Below are 15,068 nucleotides of genomic sequence, written 5' to 3'. Positions count from 1 at the left end.
TTGGTCTAGGTGCTATACTGTGTTCTGAATATAATAAAAACACATATCAAGCAGTCATTATGCATTCGAAGGTGCAAAAGTCACCATCAATAAAATGAAAAGACAACCAATGGAATGGGAGAAATATTTGCAAATCAAATATCTGATAAGGAGTTATTATCCAAAATATATTTTTTTAAACCTCATACAACTCAATAGCAAAAAACAAACACTCTGATTAAAAAATCAGCAAAGGAACTAAATAGACATTTTTCCAAAGACAGACATATGATCACGAGGTACACAAAATGATGCTTGACATCACTAATCATCAGATTAATGTAAGTCAAAACCACAATGAGTTAACACTTCACACCTGTTAGAATAGTTGTTAGCAAAAAGGCAAGAGATAACAAGTGTTAGCAAGGATGTATAGGCAGGGAAGCTCTTGTGCCCTGTTCGTGGGAATGTAAATTGGTACAGCCACTATGGAAAACAGCATGACAGTTTCTCAACAAATTAAAAATACAATTACCTGCAATATGATCCAGCAATTCTGCTTCTGGATATTTACCCAAAGTAAATGAAATCACTCCTTAAAGAGATACCTGTACCCCATGTTCATTGCAGCATTATTTACTAGAGCAAAGACATGGATGGATAAAGAAAATGTGGGACATAAATATATAAAGAAAATGTGAGATATAAATATGAATGTGAGATCTATATAACTATAAATATTAGCAAATGTAAATATTTAAATATCTATTTTTCATGGAATAATATTCAGCCATTAAAAAAAGAAATCCTGCCATTTGCAACAATATGGATGGACCTTGAGAGCATTATGGTAAGTGAAATAAGTCACTCAAGAAAGACAAATACTGTATGATGTCACCTATATGTGGAATCTAAAAACCAAACTAATGGAAACGGAGAACAGATTGGTGGTTGCCAGAGGCAGGAGGTAGGGTGTAGGTGAAGCGAGTGAAGGTGGTCAAAAAGCAAAAACTTCCAGTTACAAGATAAATAAGTACCAGGGATGTGACATACAGCAGGGTGACTATAATTAACAATATACTGTATTGTGGGCACCTGAGTGGCTCAGTCGGTTAAGCGTCTGCCTTTGGCTCCGCTCATGATCTCAAGGTCCTGGGATGGATCCCCCACATCAGGCTCTCTGCTCAGCAGGGAGTCTGCTTCTCCCTCTCCCTCTGCCCCTCCCTCCTGTTCATTTTCTCCCTGACAAATTAATAAATTAAATCTTAAAAAAAAATACTGTATTGTACATTCAAAAGTTGCCAAGAGAGTAGATCTTAAAATTTCTCATCACAAGAAAAAAAAAAAAACTTTTAACTACCTGAGGTGATGGATGTTAACTAAACTTATGGTTGCAACATATACATATAACAAATCATGATGTATTCAGATATAATTGACATGTAATATGTCATATGCCAATTGTATTTCAATAAATCTGGAAACAAAAGTAATAAAAGATAGAAGAATATAATTTTTAAAAAAACAAATATATTTATAGAACACCTATTTTCTGCTAGACACTCTTGAAGGCTCCAGGAGATAGAGCAATGGATGAAATAGACGGAGATCCACTCTCCTGAGGAATTTTCAGAATGAAGTTTGTACAACTTTAGCAAAGACCCGCCTGGCAAATAGGTCCCTCCTGGAGACTCACCTACAGCCCTCGTCCAAGAGCCTCTCACTTCTCACCCACTTTCTACTCCACCTTCTACATCGAGTCTCCCAGAGGCCAGCTCTTTGCTTTTTATAGCTAATACTTTATTTCAAATTTGTCTTTTCATGATGAGAAGTCTTTTTATATTCTATGGATCCCTGGAATAAATTTTCCGTCAACAAAGTAAAAAGCAAAGGGAGAGGGATCCCTGGGTGGCTCTGCGGTTTAGCGCCATCTTCGGCCTAGGTTGTGATCCTGGAGACCTGGGATCGAGTCCCACATCAGGCTCCCTGCGTGGAGCCTGCTTCTCTCTCTGCCTCTCTCTCTTTCTGTGTCTCTCGTGAATAAGTAAATAAAATCCTTAAAAAAAAAAAAAAAAGGCAAAGGGAGAGAAAAAGGGAAAAAGAACTTCATTGAATCCTCACAACACACCATCAAAGCTCTATTAACATCAGCCCTAGTTTAAGAAAGACAAGGGGCCAGGAGTCTGAGTCACTCGCCCCAGCTGAGTCAGCTAATAGGGCACAGCAGGGTCAGGGTTCGAGGCCGGGCAATGGGACTCCAGGGCTCCGTCCTTACTGCTCTGGTTAGTGCCTGTCACTCTGGCGGGAAGAGCCAAGCAGCATCTGTGGCCGGGTAGCCCTCAGAAGGTGCCAGATTGCCAAGCCGCAGGCGGGGGGTGGGGAGGTGTTCTCCAGGCTTTCCTCTGCGCAGATGTGAATGGTGCCCTTGCCAAGGGTCGGGGGAGGAACTGGGAGCAGCAGCTGGGGACGCGATGGGGCTGCTGACCCGCGGACCAGGCCGAGGTCATCGGTGGCCGGCTCTGACCTCACCCAGGAGAGCTGATGTTCTTTCAACATGTCAGTTTCCTATTCTTTGGCTCCCGCAGCCCGCCTGGGGTCAAGGGCAGGCAACCGAAGCCTCACCCTGGAGGGCTGGCCTGCAAGTGTCCACTCCTACTCGTTCCCCTCCCGACCTACTTTAAAGAGAAAGAAACTGAGGCCCAGAAAGACTGAATCATTTCTTCAACACTTTTAGGCAGTTTTGTGCAAAGCCTCTATTAGAACTCAAACCTCAGGACTCTCCGGCCAGCGTGCTTCCACAGAACACGCTAGCACTCATCAGCTCAGGTTTTAAAATTAGGTTCTGTAGTGACCAGGCTGGGATAGGATGGTGTGTGTGCTCATGTGCGTGCATGTGAGGGTGTGGGCCAAGCGCAGGACACGAGCCCAGGACTGACACTCCCACCACTCCCAGGGAAAGGAATTTTTCTTCATTCCAGCTTATCTTTCAGGGAGATTCAGGTTTTCAGTCATCAGATCCAATGAAGGGCATGGGAAGGAGGAGCCCCAGCACCCAGTGAGTCCATGTCAGGTGTGTCTCCAGGGGACACCAGCATCTGGGCAACAAGAGGTCTGTGCATGGCTGGAAATAGTGAGAAATAGGGGGAACCTCAACACCATCCCCATGGGAGCCGTCAAATAACAAGGGTGTATTTAGTTGGTGGTGATAAAGAATGAAGTAGGTCTACATATCAGTCAAGGAAATATCCTCAAGATATATTATGAAGCGGGACACCTGGGTGGCTCAGCGATTTAGCACCTGCCTTCTGCCCAGGGTGTGATCCTGGAGTCCCAGGATCGAGTCCCACATCAGGCTCCCTGCATGAAGCCTGCTTCTCCCTCTGCCTATGTCTCTGCCTCTCTCTGTGTGTCTTTCATAAATAAATAAATAAATAAATAAATAAATAAATAAATAAATAAATAAATAAATAAAATCTTCAAAAAAGATATATTATGAGGCAAAAAGTAATGTGCATACAATGTGAACCCATTTATGTACAAAAGTAGATGCTAAATGACTTTGTGTAGAAAAAGGACCACATCGACCTGATGACTGCAGTCCATTTACTCCACAGATGCTTATGAGTCCCCTCTCTGGGCAGCGGGCACTGTGCTGGGCAAGGGCGTCAGCAGGAGGCAGAGTGGACACCATCCCACCCTCCTGTAGCCCAGGAATGAGGGGATGGGGGATGGAAAGCGCATTCTGTATTTTTTTAGTTACTCCGTTATCTGAAGTTTTTAACAACAATAATTTATTTGTGACTGTGTGGTTATAAATGCGTAAATTCATAAATAAAAAAGGAGGTGTAAGGAGAAGAGAAATTCATGGCTAAGTGCATGTGTCTAGATGCCTTAACCAGCAGGGGGCAGCACAGACAGCATCTGAGCTACAGAGAGACTCTGGTGACCTGTTTTATTCCTTGCAGACACAGTGATCACAAATAACAACCTGTGATTGTACAGGAGGTCTCTGTTTATAAAACTCATCCAAAGTCATCGACTCCTTCCATCCTTGCACCGTGCCTGTGAAGCAGCAGGCCTCTGTGTACGTGAGGAACACGTCAGCTGACTTCTCTGAGGTCTTATTTCTAATAGTTGGCAGAGATGAGTTTTCTCACATATGGGGGTGGGGGCGTGTGTGACAGGGAATACACATACATAGCTTCATCACTTAAAACTTAGAAGGCAACATAAACCAGAAACACAAACATGCACACACACACACACACGCACACACACACACCACAGAATAAAGTCTAGATGCTTCTAACCTACACAGAGTCGCTTTCCTATAGCAGTTAAGCAAACAAGCGGAACAAACTTATCATCCACACACTTTCATGCACAGTCGGCAAACATGAGAGAGAGAGAGATCCATTTAAATATAGAGGCTAGTTCTTCTGATTTCGTAAAGTCTATCTTAGTCCCAGAGACTATTATTTTTCAAACGTGAAAGTGCAAACAAGTCTCTTGGGAATTTTAATAAAATGTAGATTCTGATTTTGTAGGAGTGAAGGAGGGCCCAAGCATCCGTATTTTCTAGCAAGCTCCCAGGTGATCAATGGCTACTGGTCTACGGACCACCCTTTAAGGAGTAAGGCCATAGTCTCTGCCATTCCTTTCCCTGGATGGAGACCTCCACTTAGCATGAGATGGAAGCAACAGAGCTGCCAACCCCTCAGTTCCTTATCTTTCACTGTGTGAGCATCTCTCTCCACTGAGAGTAATTCCAGTGTTTTTTGTTTTGTTCTGTTTAATTCTAGTGTTTAAAGACTATGTTTTGTTCATACATGACTCTTAAACCAAGCCCATCAATTAACCTCAACTTCACCTGAAGAAACTATGATCATATCATAGCTCCAGGCTTCTGAGTCAATCCAAGGATTATGTTAGCTATTTTGAGATTTTGAGGTCCAATCCTCTGATTTGATGTGAGTCTCATGTATGCAACACTGTCACTGACTTAAAGCAAAGAAAGAATTTTTGTTTTATTGTCACTCAGTTCCCATGGTTCTCAACTAGGGGCAATTTGCCTCCTGGGAATATTTGATAATATCAGAAGACAATTTTGGCTGTAGCGACTGGCTACTACATTCCAGTGGGCAGAGGTCAGAGATGCTGCTAAAATTCCTACAGTCCACAGACCAGCCCCCACAACCAGGAATTATCCAGCCCAAAATGTCAATGGCACCAGGGTCAGGAAACGCCACCCTGTTCAGTCCATTCATACTGATCTATATCTTTGACAACTCATTGAATGGTTATTCATATACTGTCATAGACTCGGGCAAAGACAAAGATGACAGGCAGCCTTTCATATTGGACCTTAGAGGTCTTGCTTTCCATTACTCAGGGAAGTTGAGTGCCTGAGGGTCCAATGTTTTTTTGTTTTTTTTTTTTTAATTTATTTATGATAGTCACACAGAGAGAGAGAGAGGCAGAGATACAGGCAGAGGGAGAAGCAGGCTCCATGCACCGGGAGCCCAACGTGGGATTCGATCCCGGGTCTCCAGGATCGCGCCCTGGGCCAAAGGCAGGCACCAAACCGCTGCGCCACCCAGGGATCCCTGAGGGTCCAATGTTTGGCTTGAATTCCAACTCTGCCACAGACAAGCTGGATGGAGTGGACACGTTATGCAAAATCTCTCAGCTGTAACTCCCTCAGATGTCAAGTGACTAAAAGAGCCTTGAGGGCAGGGGTCTTTTTATAGCAGTTTCTATTTGGGACAGCAAAGTATATACATTCTCCTTGCATACTTGTGCGTTTGTTGAAGAAAAGAATACCTGGCTTGCTTATAATATAATCTTTTTTTTAGAACTCTGATGTTGACTGCTACTTTTTAAATCTTGATGAGAGGCTTGAATGTTAGGGATTATTATGATTGTCTGGCCCTTGTCCTAGCAGAGCCAGACTTGCGCCGCAGGATACGTACAGCATCCTATACTGTGTGCATATAGTACTGATAGTGGGAAAGACTGAAGGCTCTAGCATCAGATAGCCTGGGGGCAAATCATAGCTCCCCTACCTGAGCTTAGACATTTGATTCACTCTCCCTAAGCCTCAGTTTCTCCAGTTGAAAAATGGGGGTAATAACGGTTCCTATTTCACAGGGCACTTGGAAGAATTAAAGTTAAATGAACATAGTGCCTGGCGTACAGCAAGCTCTCAGTAAAAGAAGCCTTTATCATGCTTTTGGCCTGCAGCCTCCAAATCAAGGACACCTGCTCAGTTAGCTCTCCAAACAGAAGTAGAGACACAGTACTAAAATCAGAACCTGGCCCCAGAGACCAAGCTGACCCAGCTCCTTTCTGCTGCATGGAAAGTCAGGAGCTCACCCACCTTGTCTCCTGCTCCACGTGCCTGAATGAGTTGTTCTGGAACAAACACTCCTTACTCCTCTGCATGCCCACTTGGCCGTATTCAGAATATAATGCCGATGACTAGATCTACCCTATTTTCATTCTGCTAAAAGGCCAAAGGACACTAATAAAGGTGTCAAAGCTCAAAATTGTTTGGAGAGCAAAGAAACAAATGAGGAGAGAAAATGGCAGCCTTTGATTCAATAATGAATTTTGCATCAAGGGCTCGGGATTACAGTGCACCAGAGACCACACTGCCACACATGCTGCATTCCATTTTTTATGAGAAAGAGGAAAACAGGGGAAAAACACAAACTGATATTAAAGGCATATTAAAGAAAGTGTATTCAAGCATATATCTTGATTTGAGCATGTGAGCCCAAACCATTTATATTTTATAGCATCATAAAAGCTTGGAGCTGAAAAGAAGCATCTAGTCCAATCCCTTCGTCTTCTAGATGAGCAAATTAAAGCATCTGGGCATTAAGTAAAAGGCCTTACACTTTCAGCCTTGTAGCAGCTGACTTGGGAAGAGAAACCTGGGGTTTGTGCCTTTAGTCACTCCTGCCTCGCTTAAGGACCTGACTCCTGGCTGGAAGGGGACTGGAAGGAAACTTGGAATCCTTCTCCTAGTATATGGTTCTTACTGGGCTTGTGCCGGTCATGCATTCATTCAGACTCTTTACTGAGCACTTACTATGTGCCAACCACTGTTCTTGGTACCTGGGCTGCAGAGTTAGGGAAGATGCCGGATCCTAATACACTACCTTCCAGGGAGCCACGTAGTCCATAATAGCACACAAATCAGTTATACAACATAATCCTGGTGGTGTCTCATGCTCTGAGGGAATAAAATAGCATGTATTGGTGGAGAAGGACCACCAGGGAAGAGACAACTTGGAAGATCCCTCTGGGAGGCAGCCTCACTGGAGAGGAGGCCTGAACCCTGAGAAGTAGTCAGTCATGTGGAAGTCAGAGAGAAGAGAGTTCTGGTTAAGAGGAATAGCAATCACAAACACCTGAGGCAAGCGAGCAGACAGGAGGCCAGTGTGGCTGGACCAGAGTGAACAGGAGGAAGCGATAGGAGAGGCGATCAGAGCAGGCTGGGCTGCAAGCACTTGCCCAAGAAACCTAGGTGATGAAGGCTGGACTGAGAGCTGGACTGGAGGCTCTAGGCCCACAGTTTTTATGGTTCTGTGTCAACGATGCTATGCAGCCCCTTTTCTCATGTTGAGTCACCACCAGGTCGGTTATAAGAGGACCCTGCCACACTGGGAGGAGCCTGGCTACGTCGTGCTCACACGCAGGACCTGGCATGGGACCGGTCTCCAAAACCAAGAGAGTCCCAGCACCAGCCAGCATGGAGATGGAAAGCAGACCCACCCTTCTCCCCAGTGAGGCACCGTGACTCATACGGGGTTAGTCGGTCATGAACCAGCCCTGCCAGCCCAGAGAAAGGGCTCGAGAGAGCCCAAAGCTAATTTTTTAAAATCATTATCATTAATTTTTAATCACACAAGAATTCGTGAATACATTTCCTCTACTTAAAAAAAATGAAGTGAAACATGGTCCCTAAGGCAGACATCCTCTCAAGACACCTGTCCTACTCTCTTGGTCAGTGCCCCACCTCTCTCCCACCTGGAGCTAAATGCTATCATTATTTCAGACCATATGCCCTAAAATGCACTCCAAGGGAAGATAGTGTGCTTTCTATGTGGTCATTTTAATAATTTGTGGCATGCCATATATACGGGGCTGCAGCTTGTCCTCGCCCCCACCAGACACTGGGTCTTGAGCAGCATTCCAGGTTATGACATCAGCACCCACTTCATTCTGTTAATTGCTGTGTCCTCTTCCTTAGTGTTATGATATGCCACTGTTCATCTCCCCCAAAGTGTCATTTACACTGCTGCCAATTCTCTTTGTATCACAAATCCAATCACACTGCAATGAAATTTCCTCTCTGTCCACTTTGTGAGGATTCCTCTATGGCGCAAGGAGGACTCTACTCTTGGGCACAGTTCCCAAATGGAAGCAGAATGGGTCATGGGAATTTCTAAGCACCTAGTGATCATCTAGACCCCAGGGATCTTTCCGTATGGCCAGTGCATCCTCCAACGCCTCTGGGGCTCTGTAAAAGGAGGGACTTATATTTGACGAGCTCTAATACTAGCACAGCAGTGGCAACCTAAAACTCACCGATGCTGGGGAGCAAACTGTGGGATTCTCTCACAAATAGAGGCTTGTTGCCCTTTCAGAGGTTATGAGGTGCTTGCAGGAGGCCTGTGGATTGCAATGTCACGCCAAGCAGTGCAATGCACTTTAATGGTGTTCCTGGGGAAATGACTAGCACACACATACCGCAGCCTTCTGCTTGCCCTTTACCGTGGCCTTCCTGGATATCAGGGGATATGATGTTACCTTCTGCAAATTCTCTGTAAATAACTGAGCTCGTATAGCTAATTTGTAATGAGATGAGGGAAAACACTCATCACCTGCTTTGCATAGACTTTGGTTCACAAAGCACACAGTTTCTCCTTTCATTCCTGGAACAATCCTGAGATATACACAGGAAAGGGATAATTATAATATGTATTATAATAATGTTTAATGGCACCTGTTATTCACTACAGCTGAGTAGATTCAGACACCAAGAATTAATTGGTTGCCCAAGGTCACATAGCTAGGGTTTGCACAGAACCCTACTCAGGTCCCCTGATTGCCAATCCTTTTCTCTTGCACAGGGCAGCACTGTACTTTCTACCTGTGCCGCCATGAAGACCCACCTGTAATTCTTAATATCTAGGAGATAGGGCACCCTTGGCAGATTCTGGAGGATATACTGGAAGACCATATTCAGAGGTGGAAATTACATCTTAAAGAGCCAAGTGAATAAAGAGGGAGGGGAGCCAGTTCAGGATAGGAGGGCATGGGAGTTAATTTAACTGAACTCTGAGATGACTAAGTCCATGTTGTCTGAGAGGCTTTTACTCCACCCATTAATTAAAGATACTCTCAGGACACTTAAGCTAGCTGGTCATGCAAGGCCTCTCTAGGGAGGTAGCAATTAAGTGAAGACCTAGAGGAAGAGGAGCTTCCCAAAACAGGTGTAGGGAACAGCATATGCAAGGTGTCAAGATGGACAAACTCACTGCACGGCCAGGGACTCCTTCCATGCAAGGAACCAAAGGGAGCGGGGGCAAGAGGTAAGGTGGGTTCCTCCATGACTGGACTGGGCATTCGGTGCTAGGGGAGCTCAGAGGATGGCTTCCAGGAGATGACAAGACCTGAGGGCTTCTGGAGGAAATGACGGGCATTATTCAAGGGAGGCGTAGCAGGGGAGGGCACTCCCGGCAGAACCATAGGCATAAGAGAGATGATTGGTGAGTAATAAGTAAGGCTAAGTCTTTTAATCTGTAAAACGGAAGAGCAGGTTAGAAGGCTCGCTGGTATCGCTTTCAGACTCCAATAAGGAAACTGAGCACAGGGAAGCTTGACCAAAGGGAATGGCAGGGCTGAGCCTCCAGACCTACCAGATTCCCAACTGGAGCTGGCTCCACCCCAGCTCCTTGCTTCTGCTGGCAGGGTGACTCTCAGGAAGGAGGCTTGGGCTGTGGTCGGATGTGAGTATGAGGCCTCAGCAGAACCCTGTGGTGGGACCATCTGCCCAGAGCTCCCCCAGAGCCAGCACTGCAGCCCCCAACACTCTGATCTCAAAGCCAATTCCTTTGTTCCCCCCAGAAGCTTCCCCAAGACCTCGGGAACCCCTTTGATTTGTTTTTAAACATTTCTGCACAAAACAATGTAAGGAACAAGAAGAAAAGCACGGCTCCATCACCAAACCCTTTGGGCCAGAAAAACAGGCCTATGTCCTGCCAATTCCACCCCAGTCTGGGAGCTCCCCCAGGAAGGAAAAGGGTGCAGACATGGAGTCAGGGAGCACCACGCAAAGCACCATTTCCTGGTGGGAAGTCTGTTCTTTGCTCAGGGCCTGGGGCTCAGCACAAAGTAGTGGGGCCCCCGGTGGATCAAAGGTCTCTGCATCAGCCTGGAACATGGTCAGATCTTCTGCCAAACTCCAACCACAGAACATTCAGATGCTGAGGACTGAGAACACTAGGGTGTAAGATGCCTCAGGACTCATCTGGTCCAATCCTCCATTTATAGATGTGGCAACTCGGGCCCAGAGCGGCACCTTCAAGCCAGTCAGATTCTTCCAAGGCAAACAACAGCAGAGTACATGAGCAATACTAGATGCCTGGCACGGTGCTAAGATACTATACCTGTCACTGCCACCAACCCAAAGAGTGAGGTAGCTACTGCTATGACCCCGGCTTCACACGCAAAGAACCGACAGCCTAGACAGGTCAAGTCACTTGCCTGAGGTCACACCGCAATGACCAGTAGAGCCAGGACTAGCCCAGACCATTTTATCCCACTGCCCCCAGGCTTCTTCACATCCCACTACATCAGGGCGGGAAACAGGACCCCTGACTTCCCAGGCTAGGAGGGCATTCCCATCCCAGGTTCATTAATCCTGAATGTGGTCTTGACCATCTGCGCCCCACTCAGCTCTTCCACAAAGAAGCCTCTAGACTCATCACCTGCATCCGGTTCTGCCTCCCCTTGGACCTGTGATTTTCTCTTTCGTCACTTGGCTCTGTACCCCCACCTTCCCCACAACCCTACGCCGAATCAGGATGGCTGTTCCTTCTTCTTTGGCTCAGCTCATATGTCACCTGTTGAGAGAGACACCCGTCTTTTAGTGTCTACTACTGCCCTCTCTTCACTTGCTTTACACACTGTAATCAGAAGTCTGTGTTTATTTGCGAATTGTCTCCTCCCCTGTGTTTCTGGCAGGCACCGCTCCTGGCATGGATAGACACTCCATCAGAAGTTGTTGAACAAATGAACGAATGAGTGAATGAACTAGAAAACAAGAGAATACCTTAGTTCCTCTTCAGATAAATGTCTGCCAAGAAGCTTACACTTGCCCAAGTGATTCTGTTAAAACTACATAATCCAAAATTTTTGTTTGATCCAAGAGCCTGATAATTAGGGGTGTGCCTTCCCAGATCTTTTTTCTATGCATTATAAATATATGTATATGTGGTACCTATATGGGATCCCACTTGTGGAAAAGTGATTGAACTATTTTATATGACATGTATATTCTGTATGTTTTCTGTATTATATGATACATATGTCCACAAATATACATTCTCCCCCCAAGAAAAACTGAATATATTTTTCCACAATTTTCTTATTTAACACATACCGCGAAAGTCTTTCCCCACTACCACACGTAGATCTGTCTCATGTTGTCAACAACTACATATCATTTTTCAAAAATAAAAATAAAAGTACTCACTCTTGGTGGGATATTCAAATAGTCTAGGAATAGCAAGCAGAAACCATTGGATCACAAGCACCTCTTCCCACCATTGCCACACCTCACGTGCCGGAAAGATTTTGTGTCCAGGTGAGGGTGCGTGAGGGGGGATTCACTCACCCTCACAATGGGCAGGAGCACACAGGAGTGGGGTGGGGAGGGACCTGCTCATGGAGAGGTAAGAATGTGGGATGCAGCTGGATGGGAGTGAGAAAGAGGCAACTGGGAGGAAAAGTTGGGGAGCCTAGTGCTGGGTTAGTCAGGGAGAGCAGCGAGAGGGTCAGAAAATGGGAACAAGAGCTACAAACCACCCCAGTCAGGGACCGGAAGTCAGGACACAAGGGGCACTTTGAGCAGAAGAGAAGCATAATGGGGGCAGCCCATCCACCCCTTGAAGAAGGTGGAAAATCTGTCTCCCAATGGTTTTCCCACCTGGTTTTCCAACACCCAGGAGCATTTGCCTGTTTCCGAGTGAGACGTGTTTATCTCCATTCTGGAGTCTCAAAGTTCAAAACAAACTTCCAAACAAAGGGACCCTCCGCTCTGCGGTTTTCAGCTTCATTCTCTTGCAAAGACAGAGCCAAGGTTCTGCTTTCCTGATGACTTTCACAGCCAATTCCACCCAACATCCCACCCCCAGCTTCCTTCTGCGTCTTTCCTGGCTGCCTCCAATTGTTGTGGACATCCTCACGGGTAGAGTTGTTGCAGCTCCTTTTAACCCTTTTCTTCCTATCTTTAAAATTATGTAGGGAAAATAATTTCCCAACGGAAGCACTTTGGGGCATTTAGAGTGGACCAAAGTTCTCTCCAAAGAGCTGAATTCATCAGTATCCAGTTGCAGATATTATTAAAAAGAATCCTAGACCAGAAGAACCTCTCAGTAAGCTCCTGGCAGTTGCAGAATTCTGAGACATATTTTCATGGTCATCACTCTGTGGAAAAGCCCACCAGGTTTACAGAAGTAGAAAATAACAAGACTGTCTCTGAGGGTAGGTGTAAGTGAGGGATGATACTAACAATCAGCACACATCATCTTCTTTTGCTAAGCATTACATTGAGTATTTTATTTTATTTTTTTTCATTGAGTATTTTAATACACACAATAATCCAGGAGGTAGGTTCCATATTATACCCATTCTACAGATGAACAATTTGAGGCTCAGAGAGTATCTCGCCCAAGGTCCCACAGATACTAACTGATGGAGCTGGGACTGAAAATCAGCCAGGCTGGAAACAGCTTCTGGGCTCTTAACCAAGCCACCACTGGGTTTGCCTAATTCATGCTTTGCTAACTTAATTATTGTCTACCGCCCCTTCCCCAAGTAGGAGTTATATTCCAGGAGAACAGGTCCTTGTCTGTCCTGTTGTATCCCCAACAGCCAGCACAGGACCTAGCACAAAGTAGACTCTCAATAAATGAATTACTGAGTAAATGAATTAATGCATGAATTCTATGGTTTTATTTGACTCTGTCCTGTCATCGGAAAAATTCCAAACGTTGAGGCTCAAGGTGATAGCTACGTATGTTCATCAAATAGTCCTATTAATTTGACCCGTTGAACTTACCTGAACTTTTTCTCAGAAAAAAAAAAAAAAATCTTTTTCCAAGCATTAGAATGTAGCAAGCAACATGAAACTTAGGAATTGAATAAGGAATCCCAATCTGAAAATGTAAAGAGAAAGTATAAATGTAAAGAGATCTTTTGGAATCATATAAACATTTACTAATCGCTTACAAAGCTGTTCTGGGCCTCCTGCCTTTTTCAGTAGGAAAAGTGGTCCATGAATCACGTGGGATACTTATTTAAAATGCAGAGCAAGAAAAACCAGGAGCCTGGGAATCTGCATTTTACAGCCATCTCACTTGTAACTAAACAAAAGTTGGAGGCCATGAAGGTTATTCCCCATACATTGAAAACAAAGCCTAACAAGCTAACAAAACGCATTTCAAAACCAGTGACCCTTCCATGTATCTAATGATTCCTTAAGCACTGTCCCATCTTGGGATCGTGAGCCGTAGTGATTTTTTTTAACCCAGTATAAGGCAGAAACACTGTATTTATCTACAAGATACATGTTCCCCATTTTTAGGAAGATGACTACCCAGCCTTGCCCTGATACCTCAGATTCTTGTGCACTGAGTCACTCTCACACGGAACCAAGCTAGTGAGAGGGTTCGGTCCAGTTCCACCACGCTGTGTGTCTGCCCTCGGGCAGGTACTCAGCCTCTGTGACCCCTTCTTTCCCTGTCTCTAAGTCCGGGGTCTGAGGGTTCACGACATCTTGATTCTACACATGCTCTAAGCAGGGATCACGGAGTCTCTCAGTCTTGTTTTGCTGTACCCAAAAGTCATGCTTCTGTGACCATGAATTAGGTTCAGAAGGTGACGGAATAAGGAGTCAGGGGAATGTAAAAAAAAACCCCAAAAACCAAAAAACCCCACCCCACTGAATTAATCATGACCAAAATATCAGAATATAACTTTCCGTAATACACACCTCAAGAACTAATTACTAAAATAATAGTAGTAATAATACTTCAGAGGAGAGTCAGCTGTAGGAAAACTGGGTGAACCGGTGAGGCTGAGTCATAGGGCCCCATACCTGCCTCGGCCTCAGATGGGGAAGAGTCTCCAGGTGGGGCTTCCTAGAGCTTCTTCTCTGAGGACGGCACAGTATCAGGTCCAGAGAGGGCCTGGGGCATTCTATCAACAGATGCTCGTTGATACCTCGGGTGCCAGGCGCTGCGCCAGGTGTTGGGGAGCCCTGTGGAACCCTGCGGACACGGCCCCCACTCTCACTGAGCTGACACTCCAGCGGGTAGGGAGATGATAAACCATCGTCCCAAATGACTCAGTGATAAGGGGTACGGGGGGGGGGGGGGGGGGGGAGGAAGGGACCCAAGGGAGGAGGCCGCAGGAGCCCCTCACGCCTCCGCCCTCGGCCCGGGGGGAGCACGAGGCCTCAGCAGCAGCGACCTGCTCAGGACCGGAGTCGGAGGGCGCCGGGTGGACGTGGACTTGGAAGGGACACCTGTCTTCCTGCAGAGCCCGGCTTTCTCGCCGGCCCCTCCCAGCGACGGCGGGTTTTCCTACGCCGTGGAGCCCGCAGACCCGAGCCCCGAGGGAGCGGGAGGCAGCGCCCGAGCACCGCCCGCCCCGGGCACGGGGTCGCCTCCGCCCGCCCGCCCGCGCGCCCCAGGCCCGGGAGCGGCCCGGGAGCGGCCCGGGGGCGGCCCGGGGGCGGCCCGGGGGCGGGGCCTGGCGAGGCGGCGGCGCGTCCGGCAGGTGGCGGCAGC

At 46.3% G+C, this 15,068-nt stretch overlaps 1 protein-coding gene across 1 annotated transcript in view; it reads right to left on the bottom strand.

Annotated features, from left to right (window-relative positions):
• SH3TC2 (SH3 domain and tetratricopeptide repeats 2) overlaps positions 1-12,354 on the bottom strand; it is a 104,275-nt gene extending 91,921 nt beyond the window's left edge. The window contains exon 1 of the mRNA XM_038535083.1: positions 12,203-12,354. Coding sequence (XP_038391011.1) covers positions 12,203-12,227 — 25 coding nt within the window. The 5' untranslated portion in view covers positions 12,228-12,354. The remainder of the gene's footprint in view (positions 1-12,202) is intronic.
• Positions 12,355-15,068: the final 2,714 nt, after the last annotated feature.

This window comes from Canis lupus, chromosome 4, assembly GCF_011100685.1.
Source record: "Canis lupus familiaris isolate Mischka breed German Shepherd chromosome 4, alternate assembly UU_Cfam_GSD_1.0, whole genome shotgun sequence".
NCBI lineage: Eukaryota > Metazoa > Chordata > Mammalia > Carnivora > Canidae > Canis > Canis lupus.
Note: the sequence above shows the minus strand (reverse complement) of the source record. Positions and strands in the feature narration are given on the sequence as shown.